Here is a 17,052-nt window from a genome sequence, read left to right on the forward strand (position 1 = left end):
GGGGAGGAGGTGGTTGGGTGTGTGGGGTGGATATGGGGGGCTGCGAGTGGGTGTGGGTGTGTGGGGGTGCGCGCATGTGTGTCAGTGTGTCTGTGGAAGGGGGGTGCGGGAGTGTCTGTGTGTCCATGTGTGTCCATGTGAGGGTGTCCACCCCACGGACACACCACCGCACCAACGGACAGGGGAGCAGCYGTCTGCCATGTGCGCCCTCCCCAAATAACCACCGTGATGGAGCCGGCCCTGTGGCCCGCGCTGCCGGCCMGGCTGCCCCAGGAGGGACCGGGCAGGGCTCGCGCCTCCCACCGCATCCCGCCTTCCCCCGGCTCCAGAAACGGGCAGGCAGTGCCCCTGTGGTTTGGTGCAAGTTGAGATATAAGTTAGTTCATCGRTACAAAGCCTAAAGTTTCACTCTTACCTCACATTTATGGATTTTCCAAACCCACCCACTGCTGTAACAGATGACTTTAGTGTGTCTGTGTATAAAAAGACTGCTTCTTCCTGCACTGAGGTGCAGCCACCTCTGAAATGGAAATACCTCATCGCTGTGCCGGCGATGCCTCACCAGGAGACTTCAGTGGGAGAGGAGATAATTTCACATTTCGAAAGAGTAGATGAAGAGTAAGKGCAAGTTTCTGAGCTGGAATTTTTCCATGCTGTCATGACCAACACACTTACTCTTGCAAAATCATCAGTCCTGTAAAATTTGGGATTTTTATATAGCTAGTGTTGATGAAGACAGGCAGGCCCTGAGTTTTATCTCGCAATCAAAACACAGCCTTAAAGCTCCAGGGTGTTTCCTGACACCAAAGCACCAGAACATACGGTCCAGGCCAAACCAGTAGGAAGCCTGTGACTTCTTAACAAAYCACAAATGTCTAATGCAGCTCTTCATTTCCTACTCATATGCCATCTAGACCCAGCCCTCCTGGCTTATGAGATTCGATACAGTCGTAGCACAAAGTGTAGCAATATAGGATTGCAATAATATCACAGTCACTAACCATTATCATTATTACACTTATTTTAATTTCAACAAACTGCTGCAATTAGTGACTTTCCTCAGGGAGATGTTGTGAAACATATATAATGATTCACTTGCACAGAGTTTTGTGTTTTCCTAGATGGTTTCTAGGTAACTGCAAAATAAAACATTTTCCATATTCTGAAGTTTTTTCTAATAGGGATTAGGCGTATCTGTATTTCTGGGCACATGCGGCTGCAAGGAACATTGCGGACTCCTGTGGTCCCAGGAGGTGCAATGATGGTGTTTCAGAAGCAAAAAATTCCCTCTTGGACAGACAGGGTCCGTGTCTCTTCATGGGCTGGCTTTTATCCTTGCAAATAGCTTTGTGGTGCCTGCTTAGCAGCACATGCACAGATCCTAGCTTCCTATCCTTCCTCTCTCGTTGGGCACTCTGTGCATATCACCTTAAAGGTCCAGGGAAGGAGATGATTCCAGTAAAGGACCTGGAAATCCGTCTGGATCTTCAACAGTTGGAKCTTCAACATGGATGTGGGAGCTTGCTGTGTGCACATCTACCCTTCAGAAAACACCYGGCAGAACCAGGTTCTTTCTTTACATTTGGAAGCTTGCCAAAACACTTAGGAGCTAAGCCCTCGCAATGTTTCTAGGACTCATAGGACTCATATTCCTATGGGATTTGTATTCTCTGTAGCTTGCAGCTCTTGAAATCTTGTACTCAACACAAAATCTTGATGGAAATCTTTTATGAAACGGATTTTTAATCCTGTTGGTGACAGAGAAAACCTTGAAAATATCATCTTGTGAACTGAAAATGAAGCAGATGAAAAGAGTATAAATATTAATACTTACCTAAAGCTGCTGTTTTAGGAAGGACGTTCTTTATATTTTCCATCAGGAGTCCTACGCTGGAGACCTTGGCAGCTTATCTAGGATTGGTATAACACTTTGAACATGATTCCTAGTTAAGATTAGATTCACTTCCACTGAACATGAAATTGTGAATGACAAATGAGCCAGATTACTCCTGAAGGTGTAATTCCTCACGCGGTATTCAACAGGAGCTAAGGGAAGGATGTTTTTACTGCYGGCCTTGCTCTTTGAGGCTATGTTTTGACACGGATTTAACACAACTGTTACCAGAAGGCATGCCCTGCCTTAGGCTGTTTGTTTAAATCACCAAGCACTGGTGCGCTGGGACAGTACAAATATTTGCACAGACATGTGGTAAACTGGTTTGCAGACCTGAAGAATGTGAAAAGTAGCTGTTTCCATTCGACGCCCGTGCGTTTGAGTCTACACAGAGACTCTTTTTCTTTCACAGGAGCAGATAAGCAACATGCTGAATGTTCTCACACCGTAGCCATCACATACTCTGAGACCACACTGGCCTTCTTTGCTCTCTTTTGCACATTCTCTGATGCTGCAGAGCCTTGCTGGATTGAACTCCAGCAGAAGCAGGCAAAGAATCTGAGACAAGGCTAAATGAATGATAAGACTAATTTTGTGAGTAAATGCCCTAGAAACTGTTTTGCATTGAAATTGGACCATCTTCCTCTTATTATTTTTTCCCAGTAAAATATAACTTTTCAGCATCTCCTTCTCCTTGCATACAAAATTTAGCTGTGGTCATCAATAATGTTGCTTAAGATGCAGTCCTTTAGCTCACAAGAGAGTATATTTTCCATAGCATTTTCCTTCACTCAGAAAAAAAAAAAGTCTGGTAACTTTGATATTTATCTTTAATGCTGGGATTATGTAAGTAAGAGCAATGGACTGTTGTGGCTGTGGCTGTGCCGTGGGTTTATTGTGAGCTTGCATGATATGACAGTGTAAAGCACAAAGAGCAGAACTGAGTAGTTCACATGTGCTACTTTGTTTGTTTAGAAATGAGCTTTCAGAAGTGACCAAATTGCCTTCCCTGTAATTGCATCATGTCCACAAACCCTTTTCTCTTGCTGGTGTTCCAGAGAAAAAGGAAGATGAGTTGAGGTCTATGCTGTATGACAGAGGCAGACAGGRAATGCACTATGAAAGTCACCCTCTAAGGGAGCTATAAAAACTACAAGTCATTTCAGAAGTTTTTTCTGAAGATCTCAATCATCAAAAACTTTTTAAAAGTTGTAGGTTAAAAATCATGCGCTAAATGAATAAAGCATTTCAAATTAGAAAATAATATATTTTATCCTATAAAGTTGAAGCGTATATCCTAGTATCAGGAAAGCATAATATATGATAAAAAAATCTGAACTTTGCCCCAAACTAACTCGTGGTACAAGTTCTCTTGCTGACAGTGCCATAATCTCCTTAAGGGCTGCTAATACAGTAACTGTAGCTGTTCACACAGAGCACAGTTAGTTTTGCAGCTGAAAAGGATCTAATATACTCCTGTTTAGCACAGGTTTTTCACAGGTTCATAGGTCTTAAACAAGAGCCTATATCCTACAACTATTTTGTGTCTGTGTTTGTGGTATGAATACAGCTGCCGTATAACTTGGGTATTACCTGACACGGACTTTGCCAGAAACGCTTGCATTCCGTCTGAACATCAGACAAGACTCTTCAGTTTAATGTTATATGCAGATGAAACAATGTCAATAAAATTTATGGTGTATATCTTTGTGGTTTGTCTTTAATATAACAGCAATTCAAGTAGCAAGCTATAGTGCTGATTCAGTAAGGCGTGTATGCACGTGCTAAAATTTGCAGATTTAAGGAGGATTTAAGTAAGAGCAGAAAGTTAGGCACATAGTTAAAATTAAGATGAACTTTAACAGTTTGCTGAATCATAGTGCAGAATCCTTTACTTTCTTCCCTGTCATAAACTTAGCTGGCTTTATGCTTGTTTCTTTGTATTTCCTCTCCTCTCCTTTTTTTTTTTTTTCCCTCTAAAGAGACACCCTGGTCCCTTTGAAAAGGTCCATCTGTCTCTCGTTATTTCTCTTTATCCTTTACGCAGGTCTTCAGCACATGAAGTTAGGAGTGCTTAGTGGAGCTCTGCTCCAAAGCTCTTGGGAAGCTCCAGTCTGTTACAGCACTGCTGCGAAATCAGAAAACCAAGGTCACCAAGATTACAAAGGTTGCTTGCTCTTATCCTGTAATCTCTTGCCCTTTTTTAGCACCTAGACAATGCTTAGATTGCAGAAGGACAACGCTTCGTGTCTGACACAGTAGCAACCCTCTTACACTGTTGATTCAAGCTAATGCTATGGCATGTGAGTGGGATTGCTGAGGGCTGGGGTACACGCTTTCCTCCTATTTCCACTGCTGCAGACAGCCTAGGCAGGTAGCTGGAGGCAGAAGGATGTTGATTTGTTGCACTGTTTGTCTGTGCAAAGTCTCACATTACTGCACTGTCAATTGATGCTTCTCTAATATGAAGTTACATGAATTTTGTGGGGTGGTTACACTGTGGAAGCACGCACATGGCCTTCAGGTGTGAGAGCTGGGTCTGGCTGATGCTCCCGAGGCTTCTCTCCAGCTGAAGGCCTTCAGGTCCTGGGCAAGGAAGGGAGCTGAAGGCTTGGAGCCGCAGCAGCCCCAGCTCTCACTGGCGCTCCTCTCACTCATGGCACCCTGCACCTGTATCCATCCTCATTCACTGCAGCAGCCCCACCGAGTCCAAGGACAACCATCTATGCCCCAAGTCTCAGCTCCACATCCCCTCTGCCCCCATTCTCATGAAGGAAACCTTAAGGACAGCCCGAGTTGGGAGCCATATGGGAGATGGTATCTCCTGATRGAGGGCAGCTCTCTCACAGCTCCTCTCAATCACCCAGCCCTGCCATAAGCACTCTGTGTTGCATCCACACAGAAAGGACCAAAAGAGCGAAGCACTCACACTATTTTAGCCCAGTAGGATTTTTATTCATTTTGAAAATGTGTTGGAGGAAACTTGCGGAGTTTTTCATTTTCCATGGCAAGCAGATCCTTCTTCCCGCCTCCTGAAGGGGCTCTGCCTGCCTCTGGATTTGTCTCTTCCTGCGGGAGGCAGCGGCAGGGTTGGTTAGCGCCAGTCCTCTGCAGCAATGAGAAGGTTGTCAGTACTCGCCAAGGAGAAGGGTGTCAGTACTCGCCAAGGAGAAGGGTGTCAGTCCTGGCCACCAGGACGGCAGAGGCCCGTTGAGCAGCCGTCCCCACAGAGCACCCCCGGCAGCAGGGCAGGCCCTCACCATCCCCTCGCTGGAGCTGCTCGCTGCTAAGAGCTGTCTGAGGAAGAAGGTCCAAACAGAGGAACCCACTGCTTTCTCTTCCATTTCCTCCGGGGTGAGGAACCTGTACAGACCAACCATGCCTCAAATAGTGCCACCTCCCAAGGCAGAGCCTGATTTCAGCAATGAAGGCCCAGATGTTCTTAGGTAGGCCTAGAAGTTCTACAGTCTTGGTATCCTTCTCAACGCCAAATCCTGGAGGAAATGAGGCAGTTCCTCGCATCGTTGTGTTCTGCACTCCTGAGGATCTGCCCTTCTGCAGAAGTCAGCTGCACTGACTGGAAGGGCAGCTGAACTGGTGTGAGCTGCACTTCCCACAGCAGCAGCCAGGGCCACCGAGGGGTGGCCAGCTGCAGCTAGGAGGCCCTGAGCCCAGCTCTCCTGCTTCACCATTTCTCCCACACAGGCACCACCTCCCTTCCTCACCCCTCACATATTCCCTTTTTTCAGAGCGTCCCTCATCAATTATGCATTCACAGCACCTTGGTACTTTGATAAAATGAGTATTTCTTTCCATGGGTGCCTTCTTCAGCTTTGGACTCACATGGAAGCGCTATCAAGAACCAGAGAATGGCGAGGCCTCAGCGTTGCTGTCACGGAACGAGTGGTGGCAGGGGTGAGTGACAAATGCACTTCACTCGTATGAAAGAAATAATAACAGGATTTATTAATATGGACAATGATTTCCCGAGATTCTGTGGCAAGGTCACTTATTATTCACTGCATGGAGGCTCAAGATAATACACAATTATCTTGGGATACCCTCCCGTTGGGTCACGAGGTTCAGATTGGACCCYCTTGCTTTCCAGGCTCCTTCTGAGAGGAATCTGGGTGCGGCTGGATCCAATCCTAGTCCCAGACCTGGTCAACGGTTTATGACTCAGGGTGCTTATGTTACAAAGTAAAGTTAAAGAAAGAGAGAGAGCAAGCAAGGAAGAAAGAAAGGAAGAAAGAAAGCGCGCTATATTCACTTACCACAAATCTGCAGTGGAAAGGAAGATCTCTCGAGGAACCTCGAGGAGTAACCTTGAGAGGCGTCCCTGCCCAAGGGGAGATCCTGGTGTGCAGGCCGCAGCCGTGTCAGGAGAGCTCAAAGCGGCTCTCAGGCTGTCCGAGTATTTATGGAATAAGATGATTGGCTTGTAGTCATATTTTTAACTTCAAAGACTTAGGTTAGTGTCGGCCTTACCTCCCTGTTTACGATGCAGCCTTGAGGACTGCTTTGTTAAGTCTCAGTGAGAACAGAAATCAGGACRATGGCGCCTGCCAGAATTAGVTCRGTYRCTGGYGGTCAGCAACAAAACAGGGCTGCATGTAAGGTACAGGCCAGGATGAGCTGGGAAAGGAACGTATCCGTCACAGTTGCTCTGGCACACAGCATTCAGCAGGACACAGAAACTTCCCTCCGTACCCCTGCTTGACTTGTGAATCCACTCGTCACTTTGGGCCTCCTTTCACAGCAGGATCCTAGCGCCCTAGAGTTGTATGATTCCTAACATTTGCTCCACGAGGTTAAAATCACTTTGGTGCCCACGTAGGAAAGCTCCAAAAGCCCTGGGAGATGCATGATACAGGAACTGTGGCATCTGACAGGACACACAAAGGTTTGCATGTACAGATCGGACAAATTCATTGCAATCGTTTCCACCAAGGCAAAAGTCATGTCCAGAAGGCTGCGCCCAGTGCAAGGTGCTTTCACTGAGGGACATTAATCCCGCTTGCCTTGCTACCTTGCACCTGATTCTCAAGGCCCCCTTCCCCAGGCAAACCAGCTCTTTGCTTCCAGGGAAAGCAGGAGAGAAAGAAACAAAGGAGGGGACGCTGTGTAACACGGTGCAGCAGCCTTCTGGGATTTGAGCACAGGCCCGCTGGGAACCAGCCCTGTACCTGCAGATCCCCTCTTGACCTGCGCACATGGGAAACTCGGGATGGCTGCCAAATCCTTCAGGACCTTCCTCACAACCGCAGCTGCTGCACAGAGGCTCTTTCACTTCTGTCTCCGTCATTTCCTGAAGTCACCAAGACTGGCAAAGGCATTTTGAAGGATGCTGAGCTAGAACTCTTCCTCATTCCTCTCTCTTCCCTGTTGCCATTTCACCATTTAAGGGCATGGTGATTTCTAAGCTTTATAGTGGTGATTCAGCACGTGCTCAGCATGCGCTTGGCAGGTTCAACCATAACATTGGCCAGGCTCTACCATAAGATCCACCGCTCTATTTCTTTCTGATAGTTTTCCAAGCTTTAGCCATGCAGAACCAAGTGCTGCATTGCCAGAAGAGTTGCCTGCACACCCCAGGCAAGGTTCAGGGAAAAGAGAACCAGATGTCCAAGTCCTGAGAAGCTGGTGGCCTTTGTGTGAGGCTGGCAGAACTCCTGGAGTGATTCTGTCTGACGGGACCGTGCTACTGCTCAGTGTTTCCCAGCAGCACCTCCCTGTGGAGCCTTTGTCATGTCCTGGTTGTAGGCTGTTTTCCTTCCGGGTCTGTCTACACCATCATTTCAGCAGGAATCAGGAGGGAGCTCCTGAAGCGACTCTTGCTGTTTCCATACCGCTTTGCTTCATGCTGTGGAGAGCTACCACAGCCCCCAGCTAGATCTGAAGGGGAAGATGGGCTCCAGGCACGAGCCTCCTGTGCCCTGACTGCTGCCGGAACTCAGGGCCGGAGACCAGAGGAGAGCTGGCCCTGGATAAGAAGCTTTCGGAGTGTGTCTAGTCTAGTCACTAGGTACATCCCACTGCTTGCCGTGCTCAGCAGATACTTGGCTCTTTCATGGTGCTACTTGCTGCCGTAGGTACGGCCTTCCTGGAATACACAGTTTGGGAGTGAGCAGTGGATTCGGGATGGTTTGGCCTGCCTCATTCCTGCCAAATGGGAACATGTTGAGGGGTCTTGTTACATGGGTTGGATCCTGAATGGCCTCCCAAGTCTTGTGGGACTGTCCTAGGATGTCCGGGACAGTGGGACAGGGGGACTTGCCCAGCAGCCCCCACCCCGGGAGCCCCAGGACAGCCTGGATGGTGCCAGCAGAGCAAGGGGCCACTCTGCTTAGCACACTGAGCTGTGTGTGCTGGAGGACACCACACGCCACACAGATCTGTGCAGTACAGCTGGAGGGCTGCACATGAGGCTGGCTTTTGCTCCTTAGCTGGTGCTGGGGCCATAATGCAGCTTTGAAGTCTGCAAAACATTGGGACGTGTGAGACCTTGCAAGTTACCCTTCCTCTGGCCATGCTCTCTAGGTTGCCTCAGTAGGGGTTTCTGTTCAGGAAACTGTATGCTTGGCGAGGCGGGGAGAGCCCCACTAGGAAAGCCGCAGCAGCCATCTCAGCAGAGTTCTCCCAACAGCCTAGCTGGCCCTCCACCGTGCTGGCCCTGCAGCTGCTCCACCGCYAAGGGCCAGAGGAGGAAGGTCAGAAAGAGCAGCTCACTCTTTTCTCTTCCTCTGCAGGAGGCAGTTATACAAGCCAGGCTCTGGGCCTGCCTGTTCCTGTTGTGAAGTTCAGCAGACCAGTTTACCGGGCCACTTATCAAGAGCTCGGGAGATCCTGGATGCAGGTTGTCTTGGTGAAGAACTGCAGTATGTGACTCTGGGAGGTCATGTCACTGTGGGAGATCGGGAGAGCAGCTTTGCACGGAGAAACTTAAACTGAAAAGAGGAGGCAAGAGGAGAGAAAGGGAAATCACCTCCTCCTGCCTCATAGTTCTCCATTTCTGCAGGAATCTTCCTTGAAGCCTTTCCACTATCCCCTGTGTTTCCCTGATTCCTGTGCTGCAAGGAACAAGCTTCATAGGGGCTTGGGTGRCAAGCCTCTATCTTCCCTGTTTTGCTCTCCCTCACTTCCTGTGCTCTTGGTTATCTAAGGCTCAAAAGCTAGGACAAGAGCAGAAGCTGTTGGAAAAGACCTTGGAGAGTCCCAGGTGTAGGAGATCTGATATGCTTAGGAGGGAGCAGGACTTTCCAAGCCCTCTTATTAGCTGAGAAGCTCGTAGGATCTCTAAGCAAGCATACTAGCTTAGGATCTAGCTCGTTCACATAGCTACATTTCTCTTAGAAAAACATTGCTATGGAGGGAACACATCTTTGTGGCATGGCAAAGTTTGCAAAGATTGAGCTTCATGTTTAGAACTGGGATTTTTGAGGGCTGTGAGCAGAGGGTAAAGCAGAAATTCCAGGGGCCGTGGTTAGCCTTGCCTGTATCAGTTTTGCACAGCTTTGGTGTCAGAGGACTACAGCTACCACAGGCACACATTCGAGGCCTGTGTTTTCACCCACCCTCTTCATGCAAAACCCAAAGCAGTACCTCCTAGATCCTCTTGCCAGCTTCTCTTCTCCATCCATTGCTCATCTCGGTGGAAGTGGCTAACACTCAAGCTTCTTGCTTATCTTGCTAATCCCTCCATTGGTATGAGCAAGTCTTCTGCTTCTKCCTTAGTTCTTTAGGTTACATTGTTATGTAGAGGTAATGATGCCTATCAGTAGGGACTGATATCTAGCTGTCTATTTGATAACTGTCAATGCTGATGGTCATCGATGCACACTGAGAGCACAACTGGTCTAACAGAGACAGCTATAGATCTCTGTTCAGATGGAGAGATGCARTCTGGAGGGTGGAGATAGAAGTTATAGATGTTGATAGATGTCGATGCCTACTGATATCAAAATCGGTCTGAAACTGAAAGAAAACAAACAAAGAGCACAAAAGTAAAGAACTACAGGATTCCTTTTTTTGTTTCATCTTTCTGTCAGTAGAGCATGCAATACACATTCTGGATACTATTTTTGTAAATACTGCTACGTCATCTTGAAACCCTTAGGAATAAATCAGACAAACTGTTGATAATAGGGAATAGCAAGGGACTTTTTGCAGGCAGAGATGGAAAGAAAAATATCAAAGCAATTATTAGTTGGAAGAATTTAAAGTCTAAAGTTTTTTTTGCATACTAGGGAGAYCTGTACTAAGATTCTTATGTGTAAGTGGCACTTAAGGAGCAAAAATGTTCAGAATAGACATTACTAAACTAAATGATCTTATTTTGAGGAAATGACATGGAATTAAAGATATTTGCTCCTGCTGAGTAGAATCATTTAGCAGAGAGAGAGTTGAATTAGATAAATCTGACATGTAGAAGGACCTTCCTCTCAGTTCAGATAGGTAGAATGACAGATTTTAATGCTGTAAACAGATATTCAAAGGAATTCTGTGATCATATACAGATGTATATAGTACATATACAGCCTCAATATATCTTGGGCAGACTGATCTTCTCTTAAAGGTCAAAAGAGAAACACAGTCATATGATAGGAAGCTGGTCCAGAGCTGCTTGATTAAAAAATGGGCAGTGTTTTTGAGCTAGTGCAAGTGAAATCTATACTCAATCAACCCTGTGCTGTTTTGAAGGATTTCAATCCCTCTCTTTCTAGGAAGTCAGAAACCATTCCAGATGCAGAAATCTCTGTAAAGTATCTCGAGCAAGAGGGACATCAGGACAAGCAAAAAAAGATGAACCGAAGTCCAGTAAGGGCGGCTCAATTTGGGACTTAGAATTTTTTTCACTTTCAGACCTTCTCAGTGGGATATATATTCCCAGCAAAACAGTCTGTTGTCTCTGACTTCAATCAGATGACAAAAATCTGCCTCTGCCCCACCTCTCTAAGAGACCGCATGTTTTCAGTTCAGGTGTGCTATGAGGCAGGGCATTTCTTCTGGAGACTGCAGTGCTTACTGGCAGCCTCTGCAGCCGGACAAACTCGATCCGTGGATAGCTGTTCCTAGCCCTGAAGCAGAATGCCTCATAGTCAGGCATATAAATCTGAGTTTGGCACCCAAAGAATACTTTATAGGCAGCGGAGAGCAGCTTTGGGCTGGCAATTCATCTCCTTCTCGGGTAAGCATTTTCAGAGGGTAGTTCATCTGACCTACCTCGGCTGTCTATTTTTCTTGGAACTATAAAGTCAGCCTGGGGTGATGAGCTCAGATTTAGAAATCAAAATCTTAGCTGGCCAAAGCTGACTTTCTAAAGGTGCTTTAACTGGATTCAGATACTTGGGGATATATAATTCACTTTTTATGGGGAATAAAAAGTGAGTCTCAGTTTTATTATCACTAGTGGTTTATTTCTGTGTATGTACCATGAAGTACCATGTATGTAATGCTATGCATAAATGAAGCTGTGCAGCGCATGTCATAAAAAAATTACTTTCATTTGACAAACATCTGAGCCTAATCAGTTTATGCACACATTAAAGAGATATAACAACTGAACTTCAAACAGCTGTCTGAATTACACTCAYACTGAATAGTTAATTATGAAGGTGAGGAACATTTAAAGAGACAAATAATATGCATAAATAACTGTGGATCATACTTTGAAAGGAATTCATTGAAAGTCTTATTTGGACATATGAGAAGAGTTTCGTAATATAAGAAAATCTAACATTAATTTTCTGGATTCCTCTCTATTTCATGCCTATTTACTCACYAAAGGACTAAACAGCAAATAATGTATAGAAAAGAGCAAGAAAGGGGGGACCGTGACTCATCACACACTCAATGTGRCTCAGGGGCGGAAGAATAAGCTGGATGAGACAGGAAACTGGGGGACATCAGGCCCAGAGGAACATCTGGCCCAGCAGAGGAACAGCTTGGCTGTTCCTGGGTGGCYCATGATCTGCTTTCTATCCCGCCAGGCAGCTGCTCCAGCACCTCCCTGGGCTAACGTTGATCTCCTGGCAGTGCTGTAACCAAGTGCTGCTTCCTAATCACACAGTCACATTCGCTGTTTTCTGTTGCCACGTTTGCTTCCATGTCCACCCTATCTTTGTGCTGCTCATGCTTTCTGGCAACCCTGTTCCTGCCTTCCCCCCCGGGAAAGGTCCGTAGTCTGTGTAAAGGTCATTCCTGGCTTTTGTTATGGGAACTATGGACCCTCCAAGGAGGTTTGAGTAATGACTGCTTCACCTCTTGCAGGAGATTGCACCCTACAGATCATTATTCCTCCGCTGAGAACTTGCACCTTTCTAACTTTCTGAGTTCCTGGAGAGCAGACATGGCAGATTTTTCCTCTTGCTCCACTAGGAATAGCCATTCCCTCCTGCACTGGTGCTGCTATGTTGCATGTTTCTCTCCAGGAAGATACTAGCAGGGAGCATTAACAACCACGTGGAATTAGTCGACAATAAAGGCAGAGCTGAAAGATGTTTGCCCTGCAGAAAGTGTTTGGGATTCATGCTGAAAGGAAAGCCCTCCTGAAAGTTATCCTGGCAGTGGGACAAACTCAGGGCTAGTACAAACCTGACACTAAGGAGGGATATAGCAGAGCAGAATTGCCACGTATGTGGCAGTGTTGYTCACAGTGTTTCTGCAGCTTTGACTGTTTCCCCTTTTTACCAGATCGCTGTAACTTTGACAGTGCCTTGGGCTTAACACCACTAGAGGTCATGCAATGTACTTCCTATCTAACCTGCGTTTGACAAGCCCTCAAATAGTCCACATCTAGTAGAGGTATTTGTACTGACTGTATTTGCAGGCGTGGCTTTGGCCTGCTAAACCTCACTGCTTTGTATGTATACAACAACCTACAACACAATAAACCACCCTATTTCTTCTATTGCCCAAACTTGGAATGCATTTTGAGGAGCGTACAATAGGGGAAGGATGAGAAACGGGGAATGTAAGACGGGTATTAAAAGCCTTCTTTAAGAATGAACTATCCTACCTCTTAGAATAAGGAATAAATAAGGAAAGGCAGTCCAGTATAGCATCAAATGCTTCATTGCAATAGCAAAAATGGTGACTTGTGCCTGACCTGACTGCTGCAATGTTAATTTGGGTAAGACATCTACTTTGGACTGTTCCTATCCTGGGTGTAGTGCTTCAGATAATATTGTCTGTATCTTGCAGCAGTCCATAACATCTCTCTGCCGTTTCATTTAAGCATTTTTTTTTTGGTGTTTTTTGGGGGATTTTTTTTTTTTTGAATCCCTATCTGTATCATCCCACCCCGTTCTGTTTTGCATAAGTATATCTTTAGGGAACTGTCAGACTTCAGATTCTGCCACAGGCTGACCTAGCCCCACCAGGCCTGGTAGCCACAGAGCTGCTGTGAGAGGGCCCAAGTGTGGGATCCATCACGTTCTGCCCTAGAGCTCCCCACTGCTGTTAGCCAGGCTCCACGGGGCACGGGGCAAACGCCTGAGCAGGGCCCCTGCCCTCGCCAGCCCAGGCCTGCTTGTTCTTGGAAGAGATCGACCAGGTCCCTGTGTTACTATTAGCTGATTTTATTCTACACTTGTATTTGGTCGTTGTTTTTGAGCTAGGCAGTCCCCTTCTGACTGAAGTTTTTCTGAAACTGTGGGGAATTTGCTTCATGTGTAGCCTTCTCCCAGTTTCCTACATGATTTGTCAGGCCCTGTAAAATGACTAACAGCCAATCAGTTGTTCAGTTTCCAGAGAAGACACATTTCGCAGAATCACAGTTAATCACAGAATCACAAAATGGKTGAGGTTGGAAGGGGCCTCTAGAGACCATCTAGTCCAACCCCCTGCTCCAGCAGGGACACCCAGAGCACGGGGCACAGGGCAGCATCCAGGCGGGTTTGGAAGATCTCCAGAGAAGGAGACTCCACAGCCTCCCTGGGCAGCCTGTGCCAGGGCTCTGGCACCCTCACAGGGAAGAAGTTCCTCCTCACATGCAGATGGAACTGCCTGTGTTGCAACTTACACCCATTGCCCCTTGTCCTGTCACTGGCCACCACTGAGAAGARCTTGGCCCCTTCAGATCCCCTCTCAGCCTTCTCTTCTCCAGAGAAAACAGGCCCAGCTCATTTACAACGCAACTGTCTTCATCCTTTGGAAGCACCTTTCTCTTACACCTTTGCCAGTCATGGAAACACTGGAGATAAGTACTGAGACTGAGATGGATATCACTGGCCAGTAACTCACATTCTGTCTTTCTGCTAGGGAGTAGTTCGTCTCTGAATGAGATCATTTACRTACAAATTGGCTATATTCCTATATTGTTAATAACACAGCCTAATTAAGCTGCARGTGAACCTAAGGAAATCTAGCAGGCAAGTTACAACTTCTTACCACATTCCTAGGCATCTTACAGAACTGCAAGCACRATGAACAGCACGATGGAGCCGCTTGCCACCTAAGACTGTTCCTTAGAGGACGTTTTACRAAGTAATATTTATAGGGGAGCTTGTTTTCTTGTAGAAGGAATTACTGACTTTTTTCCAAAAGAAGAGCTGGATTAAACTGATCCAGATGTAGCTTCCTAAAATAGACTTATTACTTTCCTTCATGTTTAGGTGTGACTTTGTGCTGCCTTCAGGAGAAGTCAAGAGACTTAGCATAACTTGAGTTATGAAGATCCACTTCCCTACTTATGCAATGCCTACAGGCATGACATACTAAGTGTAATCCAGATTTAATCAAACGTCATTTTGACTTTGTTTCGCTATGAAGAACAAAACAGTAGGCTTTTCCAAGGAAGCTTTGTCAAAAGATTTGATAAAATCCCACAAGTATAAAATAGAAAAAAAAAATCAAAACTTGATTGACACAACCCACGTATTTGCCACCTTTCTTCATTTGTGCTTTAGAATTGCATCTTAAGAAAGATTCCCAGGTCATAGACATGGTTTCTGGTCGTGGGCCACTAGCAGCTGCCAGCAGATGGTTTTGTGTTTTTTGCATTTGCACATTCTAGGCTCTGAGGGCTAGAGAAGACCTATTTTTCACAAAAGCGGGCCAAATTATAATCCATGTGTCACAAACAAAGCTCTTTTGATCTTCTCCAAGGTTCCTTCAGATCCTTTTGGTACCAGATGAACCCTGGTGCTAGGATACTCACTAATTTTAATGCTATGGGGCATTTGGTGGGAAGTAATGAGAGCAGATCTGTGATCACTCTACGTTTCTTTAAGCAGCTCTAGCATTGAAAGCCATAACTATGATTTTCTCTGCTAAAAGTTAATGAACTCCCTTCCTATGAGGAATAGGGGAGATCTGCTTTGTTCCTGGTAGAACATTACCTCCTAAGCAATGGCGCAACTGGAGTGAATCCAGCTGAAGGCTATGAAGATGATGAGGGGCCTGGAATGGCTCTCTTACGAGGAAAGGTTGAAAACTGGGCCTATTTATCCTAGAGAAGACTGAGAGGGGATTTTATCAGGGTATACAAATATTTTAAGGGGGGATCAAGAGGACAGGGTGAGGTTCTTTACATCAGTGCCCAGCGACAGGCAAGAGGCAGCAGACACAAACTGAGTAACAGGAAGTTTTGTCCGAATATGAGGAAAAACTTACTGACTGWGAGGGTAGCAAAGCCCTGGCACAGGCTGCCCAGGGAGGCTCTGGAGTCTCCTTCTCTGGAGATCTTCCAGACCYGCCTGGATGCCGCCCTGTGCCCCGTGCTCTGGGTGTCCCTGCTGGAGCAGGGGGTTGGACTAGATGATCTCCAGAGGTCCCTTCCAACCTCAACCATTCTGTRAMGTTACATCTAGAAGCRRAAAGCAATCTGTTTGGGCGTGAGGGAGACAGCAGAGCATCCTTCTGTTGCTAGAATGTTCAGTCGCATCCCCCTCAGGCACTTCTAAAGTTTATTGTGCTGTGAAGGCTGAGATGTGGCTGTGTTGGGAGTAACTATATTTGTACTTTGCCAATAGCAGTGAACAGCTTTTTTAGTAGCTAGACTTTTGTCTGTTGGGCAGGCTAATGTTGATTTCTGCGTTTGCACTGGNAAAAAAAAAAAAAAAAAAGCAGTTTGGAGATTTTCACTGATATACAGAAATTCATAACTATTGTTAGCTGTCACAGCAAACTGGAGAATCAAATTCCTCTTTGAACCAAAATGTGGCATGTTCCCTGCAATTTAAGCACAGAACTCCCCGTTGTCTTGAAATACATGTCTGCAATGAGCATGTTTCCTGGGATCCAAGGATACTGGGATGTTCTGTGCTGACCCAGGAGGGTAACYCACAAGACAAGACCACCCTTGCCAGAGTTGGCAATTGCTTCAAGATGAGTTTCCATTTTGAAAATGCAGTGAAAGGAGGTTTTGACTTAAGTGGAAAGAAAAGGGTAAGAAAGGGAGGAGTAAAGTGCAGGGGGTACCATATTAGCTGCTGCRAGGGTAATTGGTCTTGCTAATCAACTTGTTCCTGCATTGTGGAGGAATGCGGGTGAGCTGATCTGTGTCTCTCCCTAGGATGGTCTGGACAGAACCCTGTGTTTGGAAGAACACTTGTAAGAAGGTACCAGGTACACAGTTCGTAACACTCCTTTGTGCATTGGCTGTGTGCACATGCACGCATTAATTAGCTTTTAATACCCAGATCCTCCAGAATCCCTTTCTGTACAGCTGCATTTTGTTTAATGACTAGATTTTGTCCTTTGCTTCCTTTAAATGCCATCTCATAGCTTCCGTTTTAAATCTCTGGTTCCTCTATTGTGATCTTAGCATTGCCTTAAATCTCCCTAAGCCCATCCTTGCCTCCGCCACCGTAGCTTAAGGACCCTGCAGCAGAGCCTCTCTGACAGCAACCCTCTACCTGAAAATGTAGGAACCAAGTGAAACAAAAGCACAGTTTTGCCAAGAGGGCAGGCCAGCTTTTGGAAGAAAAAAACACAGAACCTCTCTGTGGTATCTTTAAATYGAAGAAACTTCCGAGTATCACCGAGCATGAGAGAGCACCAAGACAGCCGCAGGCCTGCAGCACGAGCACAGCAAGGCAGCTGGAGAGCTGTCAAAGAAACGTTCGGGGCACAACTGCGGCTGCAGAAGTGTTAGAGCGCTGAAGCCTCCCTTGGGGTGAAGCTGAGCATGTGCCTAATGGACTGAAAATCACCGA

The 17,052-nt window shown here is 46.3% G+C and overlaps 1 protein-coding gene across 1 annotated transcript in view; it reads right to left on the reverse strand.

Annotated features, from left to right (window-relative positions):
- RP2 (RP2, ARL3 GTPase activating protein) overlaps positions 1–5,274 on the reverse strand; it is a 20,372-nt gene extending 15,098 nt beyond the window's left edge. The window contains exon 1 of the mRNA XM_026034271.1: positions 5,155–5,274. Coding sequence (XP_025890056.1) covers positions 5,155–5,274 — 120 coding nt within the window. The remainder of the gene's footprint in view (positions 1–5,154) is intronic.
- Positions 5,275–17,052: the final 11,778 nt, after the last annotated feature.

Source organism: Nothoprocta perdicaria, unplaced genomic scaffold (assembly GCF_003342845.1).
Source record: "Nothoprocta perdicaria isolate Ctin4 unplaced genomic scaffold, notPer1 scaffold_140, whole genome shotgun sequence".
In the NCBI taxonomy this organism is placed as follows: Eukaryota; Metazoa; Chordata; class Aves; order Tinamiformes; family Tinamidae; genus Nothoprocta; species Nothoprocta perdicaria.